Here is a 23,848-nt window from a genome sequence, read left to right as displayed (position 1 = left end):
CAAGTAGTATAAGTTAGGTTCGTCGGCTTTCATATCCACTTTATCTATGTTGTAAGTTTTGACTGACCATATAGGATCGGTGGCCCGCTTACGGCTATCACCCTCGTGTTCCCCCGGCTGGTATAGATACCTCACTAGGGCCCTATCTGGTATCTGTTTCTCCTTCCCACGCAATGGAGCGGCCGACTCTGCAACTATTGATTTTAGTTTGATAGCGTCTGCCGGTTTCTTACCGGTGAGACGGGTGACTTCATGGTTGATTGCCGACACCACCTTGGGTAACCTCGTGACCCATTCAGTCGATCGTTTTCCAGGGGTGACCATCTCCCTAGCATACTGATGGCCGAACAAGCGCTCAGCCAAAGTCCTATTAAATCTCTCAACTATGGCTTGGCTGCGATGGGCTCCGGCCGTGCCACGCCTGACCTTTGTATCGTGTTTGGCTAGCAGTTGTGACACGGCACCCATGAACTCCCGTCCGGGGTCAACTTGCAGCTCTGTTGGCCACGTCAGCGGACTGCGTTTGTATATGCGTTCGAATCCTCTGGCTACCTGGGCCGAATCTTTCGTGGTCAAGGGTTCGGCTTCCTTGTAACGACTGGCTACGTCCACTACGGTTAAGGCATACTTGTACCTCTTGTCGTGGGGTAGGAACAGTAGGTCTGCCTGGTGAACGCTATTAGGTATGTTAATACCGAACCTCCTTCTAGGCACGTAGCGTGGTGCCGGCAAATAGATCTGCCACAGGGCTTGTTTTTCAAGCCACGCTTTGGCTTCCTCCGGGGGTACTCGCGCTATTTTAGCTAGCTTATCTACTGCGCTAGCTCCTTTCCAGTACCCACGCGGGCTGTAGTAAATAGCCTCAAATTTTTTCATGTCCATACGCGTATGTGTTTATCCCATCAATAGCTATCCAACGTTTCGTGTCCATAGGCGACAGGGACGTCTTGTTTATAGTCAGTCCGTATATCTTATGTCCATCACTTCTAAGTGTGTTCATTTTATGCCTAAAGGTACGGGTCTTGAACAGGGCTTCCTTGAATCTGGCGTGTTTGATGTGTTGTTTCACCACATACTTCTTAACCCCCTTAGCCTTCCGGATCTCACTATTGTCGGCTTTCAGTATGGAGTACATCTTAGGTCTCAAACCTATGTACTCGGCTATGGGCGTGCCAGCACACTCATCCTTCATCTTACCTAGGACCTTTTATTTACCGTACTGTGTATGGCATGGGTCTTAGGGTAGTCGCTGGTGTCGTATAAATCGAGGTGTTTTTTCATGTCCTCGTACACGTCCTCGGTTCGAATCTCCATCAGCAGGGAATCCGTGTCAGTGTACAGCACTTCACACCTGTCACCGTACTGTTTCTTGAGCTCGTTGTAGTAAAAGTCGTACATCAGGTGTTTGGATAAATCGAGGATGCTCATCCCCACGTAAACAGGCCGGTTGAATTTTATGTGGCTTTTCTTCATGTGTAGGGCAACCAGGTTGTCTGTGAATATCTTACTACGGTTGAATGCCGGACTGGCTATCAATTTCCTGAGCTTGTCTTCCTCACTCGACCGAACCAGCTTCACGGTCACGCGTTTCCTCAGGTTCTCCATAGTCTTACCAAACACCGAGTTGTTCATGAGCTTGTAGAGATTTTTCTCAAAATCACTGGTGGCTTTTTTTCGTAGGTCTGTGTTCATTCTGATGTAGGGCTCCATCCATGGGCTCTGGTCGAACATGAGCACCCTGTGTATTTTGGTCAGCCTCATACCCAACGACAGGTACAGCTGTAGGTTGCGATAGTGAACGATGTACTTGGTCTTATTCATTAAGTTAGGCACGAGTTTTTCAACGTCTGTCACACGCCCACCTAACAAGTTATGTTGGTACTCAGACATCCAGTCTGGGTTAACCCTCATACGTTCGGGGGCCAGGGGGTAGCTGTTGTGCGATGTGTGTAATTCCTTGGTATACTCTAAGTCAACCTCGAGGATATAACCTTTGTTCGAATCTGGTGCAACCCCCATAACATCAACGTGGGGTACCCATTCGAATCCCCCTGTAGGTAGATACTGGCTCATGGCCCAGCCGTACAGGTTGTTTGCGTCGAGGTAGAGAATGTGATTGGTTGGCTTGTTAGGATCGTAACCTTTCACGTATTGATTATTTGCTTTCGCGTATCGTTTGGATGCCATGGAAATCCCACCTCGCAAGCCTTTCTCAATGAATAGGTGCATGTCGTAATCTGTGAGCAATTCCAAATTAACTCCGGTCTTTTTAAGCAAGGCGTCCCACGACAGACCTGGGCTGGTGTAATACCATGCGGGGTCGAGTTTATACTGCTTGAAACACGTTCGCCTAAACGTCTCAAACACGTCGGCTAACAGCAGTACATCTGTCCTCAAGTACAGGTCGTGATAATCACCCAGGTTCTTACAACCCAGTTTATTCCATACGTTAGTCGCGTGCGAGTAATCATCTCGTGAGACGGACGCCTCATTCAGCTTGCTATAAAAGCAGTCAATAGGGGTACTCATCTATACCATCCCAGTTGAGCCCATCATCTTGAGGATAATTAGAAGACCTGTTCGGATTAGTGTCAGCTGGAAATAAGGCTGACCTGATAGCTAACCTCAGGCAATCGTTTCCTCTATTCTTAACGTTTACTATGGCATGTTTGTTCCTATAGTAGGGGGGCAAGGCTAGGTATGATCCGCCTCTGAACGGCACGTAGTTAGCTATGTCTAGATAGACATTATCGATTTTATCTACAGCCCACCTGGACCCCAAGTGTGTGTAGCGTTCTAGGTATTCTCGTATCTGCTGAAAACTGGTATCGATTGATGTGTCAATGGTCTCTGTATGTGTGACGACCTCTTGTTTACCTCGGAAGTAAGGCTGAACATACTCATCCTGCTTATCGAGCGACATTTTCACTGTGATCTGAAACTTGATACTTCCTAGGTTATTTAGTTCCTGGTTGACCTTATCAGCTATCAGAGGCTTGATATCTGTAATGTCTATGTTTCTATCAACCTGCATGTGCCAACCTCTCAAATAGTTGCCTACAGCGCGCTCAGTGCGCACGAACTGTAGGTCAATAGCTCTATTCTGTCGTAATAATTCTAAAAGTTGTGGTTTCCTCATACGGGAATACCCGCCTAAACCCAAATCGTGTGCCTCGGCTTTCAGTTGTTTTACAGTGGGACGTGCTACGGGGGGATGTGATAACAATTCGACTAACCCGGCTCTCCCCAGTTTTGAATAACCCGTGTATCCAAGCTGTTTTGCTTGAGCTTTTAATTGTTTTACCGTAGGGGCTTCTAAACCTAGTAATCTCAACAATGCTGACTTCCGCATTCGAGAATACCCGATCACACCTCTCTGTTTTGCGACCCGCTTAAGCTCGCGTACAGTAGTCATAGTGTTTACACCTAACATAACCAATGTCTAATTGGAGTCTATCTTGAGCAGTCGCCTACGTTCTTTTATGTAGCCCTTTTTATTCTCGTAGATGAGTTGATGTCTGACTACGTTCGCTCCGTGAGCTTTACATAGACAGTAGTGCCCTTTAACCCCGATACCACACACAGAACACGTGTAGTTAGGACTTTCCATATGGAAACAACAGAACCCCTGATTCCTGCATTTCCTACCACAGGCCTCGGTCTTCCCCATAAGTATGTATTCGCATCGGTATGGAGCGGGCCTCATGTTTACTTATATGGGTATTTTAATTTAATTGCTTCGCAACCAACGCAGTAGCTGCTATACCCAACACTATGAAGCCCAGTTCACGATTCATTTGTCCCTTGGATGGTGTGTAGTACTGAGCGAGTGTGGGTTTATTGAGCGGTTCCAATCGTTTACCAGTTAGTAGGTAGTATTCTTTCATTGCTTCATCGACATCGTTGAATGTTTGAACGGCATGGTTTTCACGCTGGAGTTGTTCGTTAATAAAATCGATCCTCTGGAGGCGTTTTTTAGCGTACTCGGCCTGTGCCTTTTGTAATTTCTCAGTAGCGAGATCGTGCCGCTTCCTTTCTTCCTGTATTTCAGCCGCGTGGTCATCTCGTAGTTTCGAGAAGAGGAAATTACTCCCGGAAAATGCCAGGGCATTCACTAACGCCCCACCGACCATCATAGCTATCGTGGCCATCCTATATTTATTTCATTATATTGTCAGGTATTATCCCTTGTTTTACTAGGATGTCTTTTGTAGCCATCGCCATACCAAGGTTCATTATGAGCATACCCATATCCTGCAGGTTGAAATCTAGCTTGATAGTTGGTTGTTTAAGCACCATTTTAGTCAACCGAGCGTACCCTACGGCTAGACTGGCGACCACTGTGGCGTGGTATGCGTCGTTGACGAACGTTTTCCCCTCAGACATTATGTATATGATATAAAAATATTTAAATTATAACGGGTTGACAGTGGGGGGTACCACCTCACTGTTGGGGGGTACCACCTCACTGTGGGAGGGTACCCCCACGTATAACCATGTTATAACCACGGCAGCGCCTACAGCCAACAACAGTCGGGGGTTGATAATTTTATGTTGGTTACACCACCGTTTTTTACCGGCAGCTACTCTCTTAGGATTCTTCTGCCTGGTTACTGTTGGGGGTTCCTGTGAAGGGGTCACTTCCCCCACTGGTTCCTGTGAAGGGGTCACTTCCCTCACCTCGGGAGGGTCTCCTGTGCAGCATCCATCTATACTATTATTATTATTTTTTCTCTCAAATTGACAATGCTTTGCCGTGATAATCGCCGCCGTCACTGGAGCCAACAACATGCCATATTTGTGGTACAGCTCGCAGCTGATAGAGCTCACGGCGTGTTCGATAAAAGGGTCTTTCTCGAGGTCTTCCCACAGGTAAAGTCGGCGCTCTGGTGGAATGGGAAGGAAGTATGACACAATACCGGTGTATATCTGGGTCATAGCCGATCCTATTGTCTTTGTCATTTCTGCTCCGAGCCGGGACTCGTATCTAGCGTACAGCTTATCGATTTCTTCGGCTGACATTTTGTGAATTTTATCCGGAGTGTAGTCTCCAAAGTAATGTTTGGCTTTGCCGCCAACAGCCAACGCCACCAGTTTCTCTCGCTTATCATCAGTGGGGGAGACCCCCACACCCCCAGGTACCAACAATTGTTCGAGCAATTCCTCACACTCCATCTTATAATATAACAAGTAAGATTTAGTTTTAACTATATAATACCCGATGCAGACAAAACACAGAGAAATGAAGGTTAAGTTGCACACGACAAACACTTCAAATATCATAGCTATACTTAGCATTTGCTTAGCTTTAGCTTAGCTTTGCTAAGCTTTGCTTAGCTTTAGCACACCCTATATGCTACTGGTTGGTCGGTCTTGAGCACGAGCTTAGCGTGTTTAGTTTCAGCGAGCTGTTTCTTCACCCGTTCCCGTTCTAATTTGCTCATCACATCGTTCTCTCTCAAACACTCCTCGAACGAATCCCTGTCCTTGCAGTGAAATAAGGCCACCCATCGCGTCTGCTCCCTGAGGTCTTTCAACACCGAGTTGAACTTCTGCGTTAGCACCCAGACGCTGTGATTTGCATGCGGGCCGGAGAAGGCCAGGTACGATAGCATGTCTCTCTTTTTTGTTATCTCGCGATTAGCGCTGCAGTCGTCCAGTATAAACAGCGTCGCTTCCCCTTTAAATTTCTCGTGAAGAGCTTTCAACCAGTCCTGCAGGCGTGTTCCAGGGTCGATTTTGTGTACGTCCGGGTCCGTCATCACCCAAGGTCGCGCGTACGTTTTATTCATGCTCAGAGTAGGGCACATGATAACGATGTTATCGAACACATCCTTGTAGTAACCCTCCAACATATCCAACACGAAAACGGTCTTCCCACAGCCAGTCTGCCCGCACACTATGGCGCAGTGTGGGTCAGTGGGGAGGTGGGGCAGTGGGGGGTACCCCCCATCAGTAGATAGCTTGCACGAATCTCCCATTGTCTATATTAAGTTGCGCGTCCATAATAACGTACAGATATAATTTCAACTTACCAGCGGGTTGAGCCTTCTTAGTAATCTGGATGGTTATCCCTTCGCTGCCGTTATCTATACGGCACCCGCTACCGTGCAGTTTATCATCATCCGTGGATCGCATGTCCAACCATAGGGCGTACTTGGTGGTCAGGTATTCACCGATCTGCACGGAGCCGAGGTCCAGGTCCTTTGTTATATAATGTGGGGTCCCCACTGGTAGCTTTTTTATCTCATCCCACTGCTGGTGTGGTCTCATACCATGACTGAACAGCTGGTTGGGCACGCCCTCGATGGTCACTTCCACCTTTTCAATCTCGGGGTTGAAAAACTTCTCGCTGTCCCTCCGGAATGGCTCGTAATCCTCCACGGGGACGACCAGGATACCTTTCATCGATCGCGCCGGCACGTTCAGGTTGATATTCCACACAGTGTCGCTCTTATCTCGCACGACTGATCTATGCCTCAGTACGCGATCGTACAGGATAGCCATCTTCCCAGAGTACTGGCTTCGAACCTGCCTGGCCAGCTCCGGGCTAGTGACCATGTCGAACTCCAGAGAGATGTTGTCTATGGCATAACTAGCCTCATCACCGTTCGGCGTACGCACTACTTTGCTATAGTCGTTAAACGTGAGCTCGTATTCGAGCCTATCACCCAGCGCGGCCTGGTAAAACAGCGCGTGTCCCGTGAGCAACTCGAAGTCGAGCGGCACGCAGAATCGATTCCCGTATGCTCGAGCGATGGCCTTTTCACCGTCCGATAGCTTGTCTAGCTGGTCTGGCGTGAAGGCATACCCTATGCGCGACCGGGTTGATTTGCTGATGCCCTGGTACACATCATTGACTCGTTCTCCCTCGCTTTTCCAGAGATCCCCGTAGCAGTGAAACACGTCACTGTCGTCGATACTCAGCACCTCGTTACCGCTGATCTTGACGGTCGTTTTCTTGATGATAGCTCGACCCACGTTCCGCACTAGCTCGCGTTTGTCGTTGTCGGAGGTCAACGTGATATTGAACGCCAGTCGAACAGTGCCTGGTACAATGAGGTCATTCTCACCAAGGTTTGGAAATCTAACCAGCAGAGTTTGATTCTGGTCTATCTTGCTGGGATTGTTGGTGATGGTCACCGACTGGCGCACGGCTCTGGCTCCTAATGGCTCTCTCAATCTTCTGAAAGGATCTAATTTTCTGCCGTACATTGTTATATATAAATGAAATATATTTTTAATACTAAATAATGGATGAAGACATACCTATGGATGATATGTGGGACGATAGTGCCCAGGCATTCAATGATGACCAGGAGACCTCATTCTCAGGTGACGCACTCATGGAGGGCGCCGTCGACGATTATTACAACGCAGTTGAAAATAAATCCAAACTCAAGCCGTTGGGAAGGAACTATTCCAGGTTTACCCTCGATAGCAATGGCACGCTGCGTTTGAAGGCTCACCCGGAGATCGATCTAGTGCATAAACGCACGAGAGAACCGCTTGCTTTATCAACACTGAGCAGTCGACATGGGAGTAACTTTGTCCGCGATGAACTAGGCTTCATAGATTACGGTGGCGCGCGACCTAAGCAAATAAGTCCCAAAGCTATCCCCCTAACCACCAGGGCCGTTTTATTATCAATATGATTGGTGGCCTGAATATGGGGGTGTGTGGGGGGAACCCCCACATGAACTTTAGACTCCGGGGGTGGTGCCACTATACCCGTTTCACGTGGTGGGATGTGTGGGATATAGGGGGTGTTAATATCGGGGTTGATACCCAACTTTTGATCCGCCGTGGCTATAACTATTTTGTTGTTATAACCCACCACTTTTTTTACTCTCAGTTGCATATCACTCGGAGCCATGTACAGCCCCACACCGAACACGTAATTGACTTTCGATCTGGCGTATTCTAACACGTTTTGGTAACGGTCGATGGCCCGCGGGAGATCAACTGGAGAATTGATAGCATCCTCAACGTTGGCAACAAACTGTTTCTGAGCGTCGTAAGCAGTTCCCTTACCGAGGATGTTGGAACGCGTCATCGACTGCGCACCCAACAGCGCCCACACGTACGTTCGAATCGAGTCGTTCAAGCGTATTGTACCAGCACGAGTGAATTCTTTCGATGTTTTTGAGATCATTTTAGTCCAGGCTGTGGCTGCATCAGGATTGGTTTGCTTTATACAGCTGACATGGATCTTTTCATTCGTTGTGGGGCCTGTAAATGTATGTTTGCTTGGGTTGTATGAACCATCTTTAGAACCGGCCTGATATGCTCCGGACCTGTAGAAGTACACGAGAACTATACCGAGACCATGGTTCACACCAGGAAGGCGAAAGTCTTTATTCGTTGGAATCTCAAACTCCCCACAAACACGTTCATAAGCGCGTTTATCATAGGGGTTATTCGTCATACTCCACGCTTTATCTTGGGGAAGAGGAGCACTTATTTCCTTCAATATTCGTCTCGTTTGATAATAAATATGAAACAAAATGACTGCCTTACTCAGTTCGTCTATACCGTAGTCTAGTGTCACACCCGACCCTGTCGTCGCACACCACACAGCAAAGTTGAGTTGGTTCTGCCAAAACTGCATTGGGTTTTGATTCCAGTTTACCACCGCCTGCGCGTTATTAACGGTCACGATATAGTTTTCAAAGATATTAATAAAGGTTGTTTTAAACCCCGTACTACCTACCACCACGATTTTCAAGTGTGCTAAGTCCATATTATAATATATAATTCATATATTATAATATGTACATAACACTTCCAGGAATAACGAGTGGTGAGGCCGTTCAGCTGATGCACGCGATCGATAACACGTCAGGCCAACTCGAAGTCGCACTCTGCGATATCACCTACCTACCGCAATGGACTAACATCAACGCCAGCAACAATAAGCTGTTCGTCAGTGGAACTCGCAGTCAGATAACTGACGGCTACTACAGCGTGTGCTCTCTAAACGACGAGGTCTTCAAACCCCTGGGAGCCGAACTCAAGATGAACGACTCAAACGGCACAGTGGTGTTAATCAACAACGGAAGAACCTCCTTGAGGCTCGGCCGACCATTAGCGAGGATACTCGGTATGTCTCATGACGAGATAAAACCAACAACAACCGTCACAGGCACGAAGTTACCCGACCTAGTACCGTACCGAGAGCTGTACATTCATCTCGGTCAGGTGAGCACAACGTACAACATTCAAGGAGGTCACCCTTCCACTATACTGAGAGCAGTGCCGGTGAAAACTGAGAAATACAACGACGGTAGAACCGAGTCGTTTTCACCACGGCAGTATAAGAGATTAACCCAGGGCAACATACCTGAGCTGATAATATCGGTGTTAGATATAAATCATAATCCTGTAAATATAGGATACCTCAGCTTAACGCTTCATGTAAAATGACCAGCGCACAAGGGCCCGGAGTGAAAAAATGCGTCAATATCGGGATCTCCGACCTCGGAGACACGCGCGGTTTTCGACGCTCCCGGAGTAGATGGTAAATCGTACGCCTTGCAACTGAAAAACAACATTTACAAACGCGTTGAAGTCCCCTCCGGTAGAACCCTAAGTGATATAGTAGATACCACAAGAGCAACAATCAACACTAAGTACGCCCTTGTCAACACCGGTAATAACTGGATAATATACCCATCGTTCGGGGGTAAACTGTTCGACTTAGACGATGTTGAGAGCACTACCGTCGCCCGAAACAAGCCATATATGCTCGTCTTCACCGAAGATGATAAGTGGGTGTTGTTACCCGATAACGACTGGTTTCTCAATATTAGGCTCGGCTCCCCCTACGTGTTCACTGATAACAAAGACAACCACCTAAACAAAGTCGTGAACAATGGAACCCTGCTCGTGGCTTACGTCCCAACTCAGAGACGTAGCGTAGTCGTCAGCCCACTCGACACTATGGCAGCCCACATGCTATCGAGTAAACCGGCCATACAAAACGTGACATTGCAGTTGGTGTCTGAATTCGAAGGCGTGGTCAGTATACTAGAGAGTCTACCGGCAAACTCAACACTGATCATCAAAGTCTACCTAGGGGAACCATCGGGGAATGATGTCGAGATCGTGAAGGGGATCAAACTCGGGTGGGGGAAACGACACCAGTATCAAGTTTGCAACGTTTACGTGCGGGTGGGTGTCGGCTCCAACACCAGTCTGCAGGGGGTCAACGTGATCGTGGAAAACAAGATATCACTAACCAAGATCTTCCTGCCTGACAACATACACTTCATGGGTATGAAGTTCACCCCTGAATTATTATCAGAAAACCAGTTGGAAATTATATCGTAATAGTATAATAATGACCAGTCATCGTCCCAACACTACGCTTAACGACCTAGGAGATACGGAGGGATTCGATCAGCCTGGTGAGGAAGATGAATTATACATCTTGCACTTCAAAGACAACGTGTACAGACGGGTGTCGTTATCAGATTTAAAAGAGCCCAAATGGCTGATCAACTTAACACTCACCTCACCTTATATCACATTAAACGAAAATACGTTTGTCTCTAAGATTAGGAACAACGGTATCTGGGTCGGGGATTTCATTCCGGAGGTAGTAATATCCATAAGAACTAACAAAAAAAATAGGTTAAGGTCTGTATTAAAAAATAAATTAACATTTAGCAATAATCCTTATGGCAAAGATCTTGTTGATAGAATATACTCCTCTTTCACACTCATCATAGAAGTCTTCTTTACGTCTTTATTCAATGAAAACACCTCAAGAGTACACCAAATTTTACCCGGGGTGTCAATACGCTGGTATGCCATACACGCAAACAAATATTGTTGTATTGTTATACAACGGGATACCCCCACGGGTTCTATAAACCACTTAATAAGCCTCCGTAAGGTTTTTATTACAACAGAAAAGTCTATTAGCCTCTCACCTATTGCCCTGCCTGGTGATATAGAACTTGTAGACTTCAAATACATTGATAGACTTTTAACTGAAACCCAATTAAAATATCTTTCAAAATATATATTATAGGATGGGCCTGTACCCAGTCGTAGAGGAAGTAGCAAAGACGCTGGAAACCGTAGATGGGTTCCGCTTGAGGCAGTTATGTGATGTGAAACGCCAACTAGAACAAGACCGTGACACGCGGAAAGCACTATGTAAGAAGTACAATAGAGCTTTCAATATCGTGGACGGGGCTGACACTACCCTTATGGCAACCAGCATGGGACTAGGGGCGGCAGGTGTTGGGTTGTTAGCTACCATCGTGGCTACACCTATAGTGCTAGGTATTGAAATAACGGCTGGGATAGCAGGGGTGTTAGGGTTGGCGCTTAAGTTAGTATCACGCAGACTGCATCGTAAGGCATTGAAACACGACGAGATCAGGGTTCTGGCTGAAGCAAAGCTGAACACAGTGAGTGAGCGTATTTCCACGGCACTCTCTGATAGTAAGATCTCAGAAGAGGAGTTTCGTTCAATCCTCTCTGAACTCACAAAATATAACGGAATGAAACAAGATATTCGGTCCAAATCTCGTAAGTCTGCTATCAGTGAGGACGAGAAAAAAAAGTACATAGAACAGGGGATACAAAAAGCCCAACAAGCCTTTATTACGAACACCAAAGAGATCATAGGCGGTTCACGTTAAACTGTTTCATCGATATAAACGTGACATAGGCACAGTGTTACCTCCAACACACGTTAAGTAGTAGGGGTAATAGTAGCAAGAGCTAAGGGCCCCCACCAAAGCCTTATTTAGTAAATAAGGCTTTGTAGAGACTTTTTTTGAAAGTGTTTTAAAACCCCCATTGTATATACTACTCTCCTTGTCTCCGTTTCTTGTCTCCTGCTTTCCTGCATTAAGATATTCCTTTTTAAAAAGTAATGTATTTACTAAAATCATTCTGAAAGTGAACATTACCAGTATCATAACACATAAAATATACTCTTAAAAAAATGTAGGGGATAATGAACTTTCAATTTGCATAGGAAGTGTAAACGTTAACAAACGTTTCAAGGACAGACATCTCATGAGAACACCACCATTTCCCTCTATTACCACCCCTAAACACACCGCAGTAGCCCCATACACATACATGGGGTCCCATTCTTGATTTTGACATTTTTTCAAGAAAGTCGAGAAATCACTTAGAACATTAATTTGGACACTTATCTTGCATCACACATTTGTTAGTGTTTGTTTCTAGTTGTTTGTTTTAAAATGAAAATCGTATACATGCAAATTACATGCCATACACCAATCATCTTTCAAAAGCGACTACATTCCAAATAACTATGGTTGTAAGGCAGTGTAAATGGTGATGCACTCTCAAAACATTCACTATTATCATATCAACATTGACTGACTCAGATAAATCTCCTAAATATCTTTAGTCGTAAATAAAAAAATTAAGATCCCCTACTTTTTTTTTAAGAGTATAGTTTCGTCAACATCCAGTGAAAAAACAAATGGTAGCCTGGCCACATCATGGTTCGGCATTATTCAGTCTTGGAACATAATAATTTACAAAATTCTCAGTTGACTATTAATGCTGCTGGAATGAATATTGAATCATGTATATATACTTCTTAGAAATCATCACCTTTTGAGGAGGTGACCAGTGTTCGAAGACTGTGCCAAAGTAGCATTTATCAAGATGTTGGTTTTGGGACAAGTTGTTTAAGGTTTGTTAATTATTAATTGGAAAATGACCTCCATATTGAATTTGCAGGAGGTGAAAGCTTTAGGGCATTTTCATGTGTGTTTCCTAAACTTTTGGTGTGACTTTTTGCACATTTTGAACCAACTTTAATATATTTTTGATGACACTAGTAAGTATCTCAGAATTAGTGTTTTATCCTCCAAAGATGTGGTCTCAAATCAAATGAAACAAAGATTGCTATTGTTTAAGAAGCTATAATGTCCATATGTAATTTTATTGACCAAATGCTTTAAACTTAGTAAATATTCTTTGCACCTTAGGCTCGTTAGTAATTAGCAGGTAAATATCTCTGAAGAAAAAGAATTTTATTTTATTTAGTGTACTTCTATTTCAAACCTATTAATTGACTGGATAACTGTGCATCCTCTGTTCAAAATATTTGCATCACAGATCACCTATTTCTGGAAGATGGGTCATTGTACAGGTGCGACTCGTGAAGGTTCCGAGGTCGAATCGACCTTCAGCAACCCATGCTTGTCATATTAGGCGACTATGCTTGTCATAAGAGGCGACTAACGGGATCCGGTTGTCAGACTCGCTGATTTGGTTGACACATGTCATCAGTTCCCAGTTGCACAGATCGATACTCATGTTGTTGGTCACTGCATTGTCTGGTCGAGACTTGATTATCTACAGACCACTGCCATATAGCTTGAATATTGCTAAGTGCAGAGTAAAACTGAACTCACTCACTTGTATAGGTGCAGTGTGTTTCTTGGATCTTCTCTGTGGTGTGGTGGTGCAACCTGCCTGTACATAAATGCTGGTAGTTCATGAAGTCCAGAATAGCAGATGTTTATAACTTAGGATTCCACAACAAAGTACACATAAAAAATAAATTGGAAAGGATGATTAAACAAATTCATTTCCATATTTTCCGTCACAGTGTCATTTTTGTATTGTGTACACATTTTGATAAGAAAATTGTACTGAGAATTGCTGGAGATTAGATGCTGAATATTATGGGTAGATCCAGGTACATCCATGGAAACATACTGCAAATAATCCAATATATTACCTCTTCCAAAATAAGTTCCAATATGGGTTATAAAATAATGCTGTGATGGTTTTGTGATTTTGTTTACATTAATATATAGAGAAAGAGAGACTAAGCAGTAATATAATGTTATATATTCTCCTTTGTTCATAAAAAGGTAGAAACTCATGTTTTCACATTACTGATTTAACTAAATTTGAACATCCAATTAAAAAATAAAGGTGACACAAGCAGCATTGACAATCAATTTAAAGATATCTAAATGATCTACAACGTGAACATATGATTGTGTTCACGGTTTTTGTAAAATTACATTGGGAATTTAAGAGGAGCAACATAATTCAGTTACCCTTTCCCTGATAGTATCTTAGACGGACATGAATTGTCAGATAGATTATTTGCTTCAAGGGAAAATATGCTTCCCACTCTCACGCAGCAGCTGGCCAGGACGATTTTTCATCGGACATGTAGCTCCATTTCACTCGCCAGTTACAATCTGTCAACTAAGTTATATTAAAAATGAAATACGAAGAAGTTTCCTCAGTAAATATCACTCACAAGAGATGAATACCAAAGTACCAGAAGCAGAATTCATCGACACCGTTTTCAACAATGAACGTTTCACCAGCGGTGTCTGTCTGTCTGTCTGTCTGTCTGTCCACCAGCCTTCCTGCCAGCCTGTCAGCCTGTGTCTGCATCTGTGTCTGTGTGCTGTAACTATTTGTATTGTACTGGCCCTTTGAATAGAAGGCAAATAAAATTTTCCTTGCGGGACAAGGAAGGTTTCATATGACCCATTTAGACCTAATTCAGAGTAGGTTGTTAGTCTGAATATAAAATACTGATAGTAGTCTGAAACAAGGTACATGCACAGCGCATTCTGTCTAATTCGGACCAGCTTGAGACTGACTAAAAAGTCTGAATTAGACAGCCTAAGATTATGTAAGGACCATAAGTCACTGACTGAAAGAAATTATGGAAATGTGCAAAGTTTAGTCCTATGTTATGATAACTTATTGCTTATTGTGATGTATCATGTTTTCCCTTCGTCACCTTCATCAAGTTTTCTGTGCAGTTGAACATGTATATTTATGCTGATATTTTAAACTGTCCACCAACAATTGTTGGGATAGAAACATGTTTCTATGAATATCAGCTTCAGTTGTTGAATTCTTATCCCCCGCAACGCATTTTGAAGGGGCTATTAAAATGCATTCCATCCATCCGTCTGTGTACATGTATTTTTCTGTTTTCAACTCAACAGGTTTGACATTGAATTTGGAGGTTGTGCTTCTTTCAGGGACAAACCTCAAGATGTTTAAAAACCTTTCATTACTCTTCTTCAACTTACCTATATACACACCAAAATATCTGGCATAGTCATAGCTTGCAGACATATTCATGAAGAGTATTTTGCCGTTGCAAGGGATATTGATCACTTTGTTTTCTTGTTATCTCCGCGGCATGTAACCGCGGGCGGATATAGTTGTTGCCTCATCCGTCCGTCCATAATCATTTTGTTTCCAGAGCATAACTCAAAAAATGTTCAATATTTTAAGACCCAAGTTGGCAGACATAACAATTTTTATTTTGCTTGGTTTCCATGGAAACGTTTTGGACCCAGTCTTATTGGAGGGGTAGACTTAGTTTCCGGAGCAGAACTCAAACACCATTCAATATTTTTCTGCAAACCTTAGTAGATATATCAATCAGAACCTAAAGTGGTGCCTTTTGTTGTTTACAGGTTTTGGTCATTTATTATTTTCTCAGTTTCCATGGAAACGTTTCTGACAGTCTCGAAAGGGAGGGATGTGAAAGGATAATGTGAAATCTTCTTGATATCTTTCGGCACAACTTGGCACATATGTGAGGCAGACCCCAAAGTGGTGCCTCTTGCTATTTACAGATTTTTGTCATTTTTATTTTTTCCTGTTTTGGACTTAGTCTCAAATGATTCTGACTTAGCCTCAAAAGAAAGTGAATGGCTCATTTCCGGAGCATGACCCAAAGACTGCTCAGTATTTTTTCTACAAAAAGTTTGTATATATATCAGACAGAGCCTTAATTGGTGCCTTTTGCTATTTACAGGTTTTTCTGATTTATTATTTTCTCAGTCTTAGTCTCAAAGTGGAGGAATGGGCTTTGTTTCCGAAGCATAACTCAAAAAATTCTTAATATCTTTCATCAATACTTGTCAGATGTGTGAGGCAGATCTGAAAGTGGTGCCTTTTGCTATTTGCTCAGTTTTGGCATTTTTAGCTTTCATGGTTTACATGGAAATGATTCAGGCTTAGTCTCAAAATGGAGGGATGGGCTCCGTTTCCAGAGCACAACTTGAAAAGTTCTTAATATCTTTCTGCAAAACTTACAGATATGTGAGGTAGACCTCAAAATGGTGCCTTTTGTTATTTCCAGATTTTTGGCATAGTTATGTTTCCCAGTTTCCAAGGAAATGATTCAGACTCAAACGGGCAGGATGGGCTTCGTTTCCGGAGCACAACTCGAAAACCATTTGATATCTTTCACCAGATTTTGGCAGATGTATGAGACCGATCTTGAAGTGGTGCCTTTTGCTGTTTACACATATATGGCATTTATGTTTTTCATGATTTCCATGGATACTTAGTCTAAAAAAACATCAAGTAAGTGTCAGATATGTCGATGTTTGGGGAATATGACATCTTCTGGTGACTCTTGTTTCAAATTAGGTGTGGTGGTAGTGGCTGTTATTTTGGTTTGGAACCTCAGTGATTGATTGTCTTAACTGAAAGGTGTTTTCTTGAAAGCATGTATTTTGTGGAGAACATGTATTTTGTTTCATATTGCATATATGCTGGACTATTTATTATGTAGGGGTGTGTGAACTAGGCTGCCTTGGGGAGTGTGTTAATATGGAAAGACTGGACCTTTCCCACAACCACCTGACAACACTTCACAAGTTGGCGGGACTTACCCAGCTCAACACCCTCAACCTGTCTGCCAACAGAATCACTACGTTGGGTTAGTAAGATTATGATAAGATAAGATAATAAATACTTTATTATGCTCAGGGAAATTTGTTTTGCATCATGTGCAGTTGTCCATTTTTTTCTTTCATAAGGCAACCATACATAACATTGCAAATGGTAATCATAAAACTATTAGTGTTCCTTATCCTGACTCCTGCTTATTATGTTCATCTCCTCCCTTTTCACGAAAACAGTGGAACCCCTGAAATCCCTTTAGAGTTCCCTTCTTGAAGCAGTTGTACAATCACTCTCACCCAGGAGTATCCTTGCATGACAGTTGGAGGCATCTTGGAGTCCCTGTCCCTGCATTTATATCCTTTATATTTCAGTCCCTAATCAAAATTTAGCTGTATACAGTTTTCGGTCTGTATTTCTTATCAATATTTTGTGAAAATTTTGATAAATTCACTTATTTTTTTACGTTGTTGGGCATGTGTTTCATCATGTGAAATTTCATTTTCATTTGAAAATAAGAAGGCACAGTCCTGTCCAAGACATCGGTTGATAATGCATCTGGTAACCGTGTGCTGCTGATGTACCTATTTCCAGTGAATCGCATAGCACACCCCATGGCCGGAGCAATGACACTACGGAGGCTGCAAACAAGTCCCACAAGAGGTCATCATCAGATATGGGATCATCACAAGCTAAGAAGCTGAAGTTGTCTACATCGTCCAGGACAAAATCTTCAGCAACTCGATTTTGGTTGAAACCACAGTCCAGCTCTACACTGAGCCCTTTCAAGGAGATTGTCCTGCTGGATGAGATTGACATGATCATGAGCCCCCTCTACTGCTTCCCGAGGTACTGATCATCAGAATGGCATCTCCGCGGTCTACAGCTAGGAGACCTTCAGTGACTGTCATAGGATCTTCGCTTCATTCACCGATGGCCTTCCATCAAAGCATACATCAGGCACCTCAAGTGGTAGCCTCAACACGTCAGATGCATCATGCTGCAGCAGGCGCATGCACTGCAGCCCATGGGGCTCTTCATGCAACAGTTCACGTAACATATGATGAACATCGCGGAGCACTGCTTTGCAGAGGAAGGAATGCTCTCTCGGACTAAGAGGAAGCACTGAACGAACGCTCACGTTTGAGGAAGTCCTCACTGTCTGCTGCATTATCTCGTCAAAGTTTGGAGGATCCACCATTCACTGACTCAGCAAGTGCACGCATGTATGATGTATGGATCACTTTCCAGCAGGAAGGTTACACCACATGCTTCCCCAGGACACTATAGATTTAGACATAGCTCATCGTCACTATTGGATTCGGAGTACGTGCACAGGTCTCATGGAATGAGGACCACTCTAGATGATGTTTGCCACAAGGATGGTGTTTGGCGAACCTACATGGAGCATTTGCAAAAGCATTTGCGCACACATTCGGATTTTAATAACTCATCTAACAGAGAAATACCTTGCAAATCCACATAAGAAGATGACAGGGAGGTCGTATCATCACCTCGAGTGGAATGTCCAATCAAACATCATCGCCCCTTGGTTGTTTACTAAGGTAACTAAACCCATCATAACCTACCATTGTTGAGGGCTACATACTGCCTTTTACCTGGACAATGGTATTCAAGGGTATCATGAGGTAAGTCAACTCACACAGCAGCTGGACTTCACCATCGGACTGCTCACTCAACTCGGATGGCTTGTAAATCTACTAAAATCAGAGCTGGAGCCTCCACATGATCTACAATTCCTAGTGATTCATCACTCCACTGAACAGCATCGTAGTCCTGAAGGACTACTCTCTCCATTACCACTACAACAGTAGCAGTGTCTCCTCGGTCTGCTCCCCTCAGCTCAGAATCTGACCATAACAACAGTAGCAGTGTCTCCTCGGTCTGCTCCCCTCAGCTCAGGATCTGACCACTACAACAGTAGCAGTGTCTCCTCGGTCTGCTCCCCTCAGCTCAGGATCTGACCACTACAACAGTAGCAGTGTCTCCTCGGTCTGCTCCCCTCAGCTCGGAATCTGACCATAACAACAGTAGCAGTGTCTCCTCGGTCTGCTCCCCTCAGCTCGGAATCTGACCATAACAACAGTAGCAGTGTCTCCTCGGTCTGCTCCCCTCAGCTCAGGATCTGACCACTACAACAGTAGCAGTGTCTCCTCGGTCTGCTCCCCTCAGCTCAGGATCTGACCACTAAAACAGTAGCAGTGTCTCCTCGGTCTGCTCCCCTCAGCTCAGAATCTGACCATAACAACAGTAGCAGTGTCTCCTCGGTCTGCTCCCCTCAGCTCAGGATCTGACCACTACAACAGTAGCAGTGTCTCCTCGGTCTGCTCCCCTTAGCTCAGGGTCTGACTACAACAACAGTAGCAGGTGTCTCCTCGGTCTGCTCCCCTTAGCTCAGGGTCTGACTACAACGGGAAGCCTACAATTATGCCCATGAAGGTTCCTGAACAGTCTCATGGACACTTTTGATTGGTCTGGTAGCTGCTATGCTGGACTCACAGGTTGAATGTTTGCGCAAGAACTTATTTGACAGAGCCGGACTGCAACACTCATCTATATGTAGGATACAAGCATGTGGAGTCCACCTAGACAACAGTTGCAGCTAGGACTTGTACAAGCCACGGATGGACTCTTCACACCAGTCACTTAGAAATTAAAGCAGTAGTGAACACAGTACGACATTGGATGAACTTCTCAGGGAGAAACTACTGATGGTTCATACAGACAACACCACAGTAGCAAGGATCAACAAGATCACACACCCTGCTACAGCTATCTTTTCAGCTGTTTGATATTGTCGATGAGCTGAACAGGTATATAAAGGCATGCCATGTTCCAGGAGCATGGACTGTCATGGCAGATGCTCTGTTGCATCCCCTACAACCATCTCCAACAGAGAGGATGCTACATCAGGAAGTGTTTCTGCTTGTCAGTCAAACACAATACATTTATGGACAAACGTTCATTCGCAAAATCGTTTGTACCCATATCCACGAAGCCATCATTTTATGGGAAGTCGGTCAACAGTAGTGATGTCATTAGTCAACATTGTTGCATGTATTTGGCAATTTCTTTCAGGTGAAAGTTGGTTGAATAACATAACACAATCACCTTGTCCTGCAGATTACACTTTCACTATTTATGCATATATTGTGTATCAATGAGATAAGCTTTTTGTGAAACTAATTTCATTATCAACATTTAGTAGATCTATTTCATCCCAAAGTAAAACTGACAAAACTATTTGAAATCATTTAATCATTTCATGAAATGGATATCCTCCCATTTTGAAATGTGTTGTTTTTTTAATTTGCTTATGTTGTTTTATTGACAAAAACAATGGCGTATTTAATCATTGGCCAGGTGCACGTTTGTCACAGATGTTTTTACTATCATTGTTTTCAGTAATTACATGAACCAAACACCATGAAAAGTTAGTGTCCTTAACCACAGCAAATACTCCCCTAGTGATATGCGTTACAATGACTTAGTGTAAATAAAGCGGAGTGATGTCCTTTATCTGTACAAGAGTATGACCTCTCCCTTGTTTGACTCGATAGAAGAAAATCCATTTCAGCACATATGAGTCATTTTTAAGGTCGAGTGCATAATGTTATACATAAGCACACAAATTATTTTAATATATACTTATGTCGTTCAGATATCAGACAGTATTTTGCTTGTTCGCACTTTCAGTAGAGATGCCAAATTAAAAAAATAGAGCGAAGTACTTTTATCCGTGTGCAATAAAAAGCCAAGAAAGTTACTGTTTTTAACACATGACAAAATGTGGGATAACACATAGCAGTGTCTATTTTTCAAACAGCCTAACTATTTGCACTTTAACATACGTCATATTTGGGATTTCACTTTCTTAGTAAAGTACAAATTCTAGTACTTTTTTCGGTTGAGTCCCATCTGGGATTCGAACCCACACCCTCAGAGTCAGGCACCTAATCGCCAGCACACAAAGTCAGCCGCCTAGCCCGCTCAGCCACCGCGACTTCCACAAAAAATGAAAGTCGGACAACTGGTAGTCTAGACTTCGTACTTTGTGTACCCCTCTGATGAGTGTAAATTGGCACGGCTCCCACGGCCGAAAGCTATGATTACACGATGCCATTTAGAAAGTGGTCAAATGCAACATACGTCATATTTGGGATTTCACTTTCTTAGTAAAGTACAAATTCTAGTACTTTTTTCGGTTGAGTCCCATCCGGGATTCGAACCCGCACCCTCAGAGTCAGGCACCTAATCGCCAGCACACAAAGTCAGCCGCCTAGCCCGCTCAGCCACCGCGACCTCCACAAAAAATGAAAGTCGGACAACTGGTAGCGTGTAATCATAGCTTTCGGCCGTGGGAGCCGTGCCAATTTACACTCATCAGAGGGGTACACAAAGTACGAAGTCTAGACTACCAGTTGTCCGACTTTCATTTTTTGTGGAAGTCGCGGTGGCTGAGCGGGCTAGGCGGCTGACTTTGTGTGCTGGCGATTAGGTGCCTGACTCTGAGGGTGCGGGTTCGAATCCCAGATGGGACTCAACCGAAAAAAGTACTAGAATTTGTACGTTACTAAGAAAGTGAAATCCCAAATATGACGTATGTTGCATTTGACCACTTTCTAAATGGCATCGTGTAATCATAGCTTTCGGCCGTGGGAGCCGTGCCAATTTACACTCATCAGAGGGGTACACAAAGTACGAAGTCTAGACTACCAGTTGTCCGACTTTCATTTTTTGTGGAAGTCGCGGTGGCTGAGCGGGCTAGGCGGCTGACTTTGTGTGCTGGCGATTAGGTGCCTGACTCTGAGGGTGCGGGTTCGAATCCCAGATGGGACTCAACCGAAAAAAGTACTAGAATTTGTACGTTACTAAGAAAGTGAAATCCCAAATATGACGTATGTTGCATTTGACCACTTTCTAAATGGCATCGTGTAATTATTTGCACTTTAGTTTACACTATGGGATAGGCACTTTAATATTCTCCATTTATGTGTAAATTTATAGCTGTATTTAGGGAGATCCAGTGCTGCTCAAACAAAATTCTGGAACAGTGTCCACATTTCCAAGAAGTTTATGGCGCTGTAGTGATACCCCAGAACCTTCATTAAGTTCATGACCCACTAATGATGGCACAACGTCATTAAAATGTTAGTACAACTGAATTTAATGATATATGAGTTAATGAATGTATAATGGCATGTTAATGCTTCATTAAAGTTTGACACAACCAGATCCTGGATTTTAGTTGAAAACGATTTGACTCTGGACATCCTGAAATCACACATTTGGGACTCTGATTGGATTTTATCGCCAAAAATCAACTACCTGGGTGTTCCATATCCCGACTTTATCTACAGTCCTTCGGCCAGAAGATACACAGGATTTATCTTTGTGCCCTGTCAGAGCTCTCATAATATATCTCCAATGAATGAAAACCACGGAGACGAAAATTCAAGTGCCCATTCATCCCATTATCTACTGAGACATTATCTACGGAAATATCACGGCAGCAGGACTTGAACCTCCAGAAGCCTCAAATCCACACAAAATTCGAGCCCGAGCATCTGCACTCGCTCTACATGGAAATTGCACACATACAACAATAATGGAGGGCTGCTCTTGGAAATCAGATACAGTATTTGCCAACCACTACTTCAGAGACATAGTTACGGAGGTCGTTTCAGGCTCTCACCCAGTTTGGGCCACCAACACACAACTAGCAGACCAGCATGAATGATTATCACCCTGTACTCGTGATGGAGATACTTGTACATGAGAAAGATCGCAACTTGTCTTGATGGGGCAATCTTGATGTTACGTTGCTTTAGACTCTAGCAGGACACTAGTTAATCTATATTTCCATATGGACATGTCAGCAGTTACACCAAGTCTGACATGGTGTGAACTCACCAGATGAATATTGAAAGAACCGATAAAGTGCCTTTATAGTTCCTGTGGAGGCAAATACTGGACATACTTGAAAGACTGTCTGAAACAGCACTGATTCCATGAGATTCTGTAAGCATAAAAACATCGGTCAGGATAAGGTAAAAATATGTAACTTCGTTAATAAAATTGATTGTGTTTGTTTATCCTGACATATGATGTCAAGCCCTCCCAACTGCCCCACTTATGGCATCGGTCAGGATAAGGTAAAAATGTGTAACTTCGTTAATAAAATTGATTGTTTTTGTTTATCCTGACATATGATGTCAAGCCCTCCCAACTGCCCCACTTATGGCACGTTTGATCTCACATAGTGTCACGCATGGGGCCTAAAGTCAGGGAGAATGACAAGCTTGGCAGGTTATGTGACCAATAAGGGTGCCAAGGGCAATGGGACATTAGGAGGCTACTCGTGGGTAAGAGTGATTGTACGTCAACTTCAAGAAGGGAACTTGAAAGGGATTTCAAGTGTTCCACTATCTTTGCGCAGGAGTAGATAAGCATAATGAGTCAGGATAAGTATAAAATATCATTCTTTTTCAGAAGTCCTCCTTATGGTACATACATAGCATTAAAACATCCATTTTAAAATGCCTACGACAGTTGTAACAATATTTCAATAAATATTTTACAAAAGAAAAAACTTGTTTTTGTCTTGTGAGATCACCCACACAGGGCCCCCTCCTGGGCCCCAAACAGGTAAGAGCAGGTAACTCTCACCGTCTACCTCGTACCTCACTTTTCATACTGTCGTCATTGAGGACAGTTGTCCATTCAGCAGCTCTCCATAGTACAGCAAAGCTTACAAAAGTGGTGTGAAAATGAGTGAGAAAGCACCCAACTCTGTATGTATGGTTCCTTTTTAATGCACAGGCTCTATCAGGAATTTATAAGTCACTCCTTTTCTTTCATGAAATGTTGTAACTTTGCGTGGTGCCATGTGGCCGGTAAGATGGCGGTCGGCACATTCCTCCTGGTTGATTTTTTCCAGCCTTGTAAGACTGTAGGCGTGGTTAAACAGTACTATGGGATTATGATTTAACATGCTTACCTTTTATCTCATTATATATAAAAAGTGTGGTGTTTATTAATTGTTGTTGAATTACTTAAATATCGTATCCTTTATGGCTTCTCCACTTATGCACATGTATCTGCTATTTATACATTATAGGTGTAAGTTTTTAAC

General features: G+C 43.6%; 1 protein-coding gene across 3 annotated transcripts in view; it reads left to right on the top strand.

Moving 5' to 3' along the window:
* The window catches only part of LOC137278125 (leucine-rich repeat-containing protein 61-like), a 60,022-nt gene that overhangs the window by 2,913 nt on the left and 33,261 nt on the right, over positions 1 to 23,848 (top strand). For all 3 annotated transcript variants that reach the window (XM_067810267.1, XM_067810269.1, XM_067810268.1), the window contains one exon: positions 16,583 to 16,729. In XM_067810267.1, the coding sequence (XP_067666368.1) occupies positions 16,583 to 16,729 (147 nt within the window). The remainder of the gene's footprint in view (positions 1 to 16,582; positions 16,730 to 23,848) is intronic.

The sequence above is a fragment of the Haliotis asinina genome, chromosome 3 (assembly GCF_037392515.1).
Source record: "Haliotis asinina isolate JCU_RB_2024 chromosome 3, JCU_Hal_asi_v2, whole genome shotgun sequence".
Taxonomy (NCBI): domain Eukaryota; kingdom Metazoa; phylum Mollusca; class Gastropoda; order Lepetellida; family Haliotidae; genus Haliotis; species Haliotis asinina.
The sequence above is the reverse complement of the archived record's forward strand: the minus strand, read 5'-3'. Positions and strand labels throughout refer to the sequence as shown.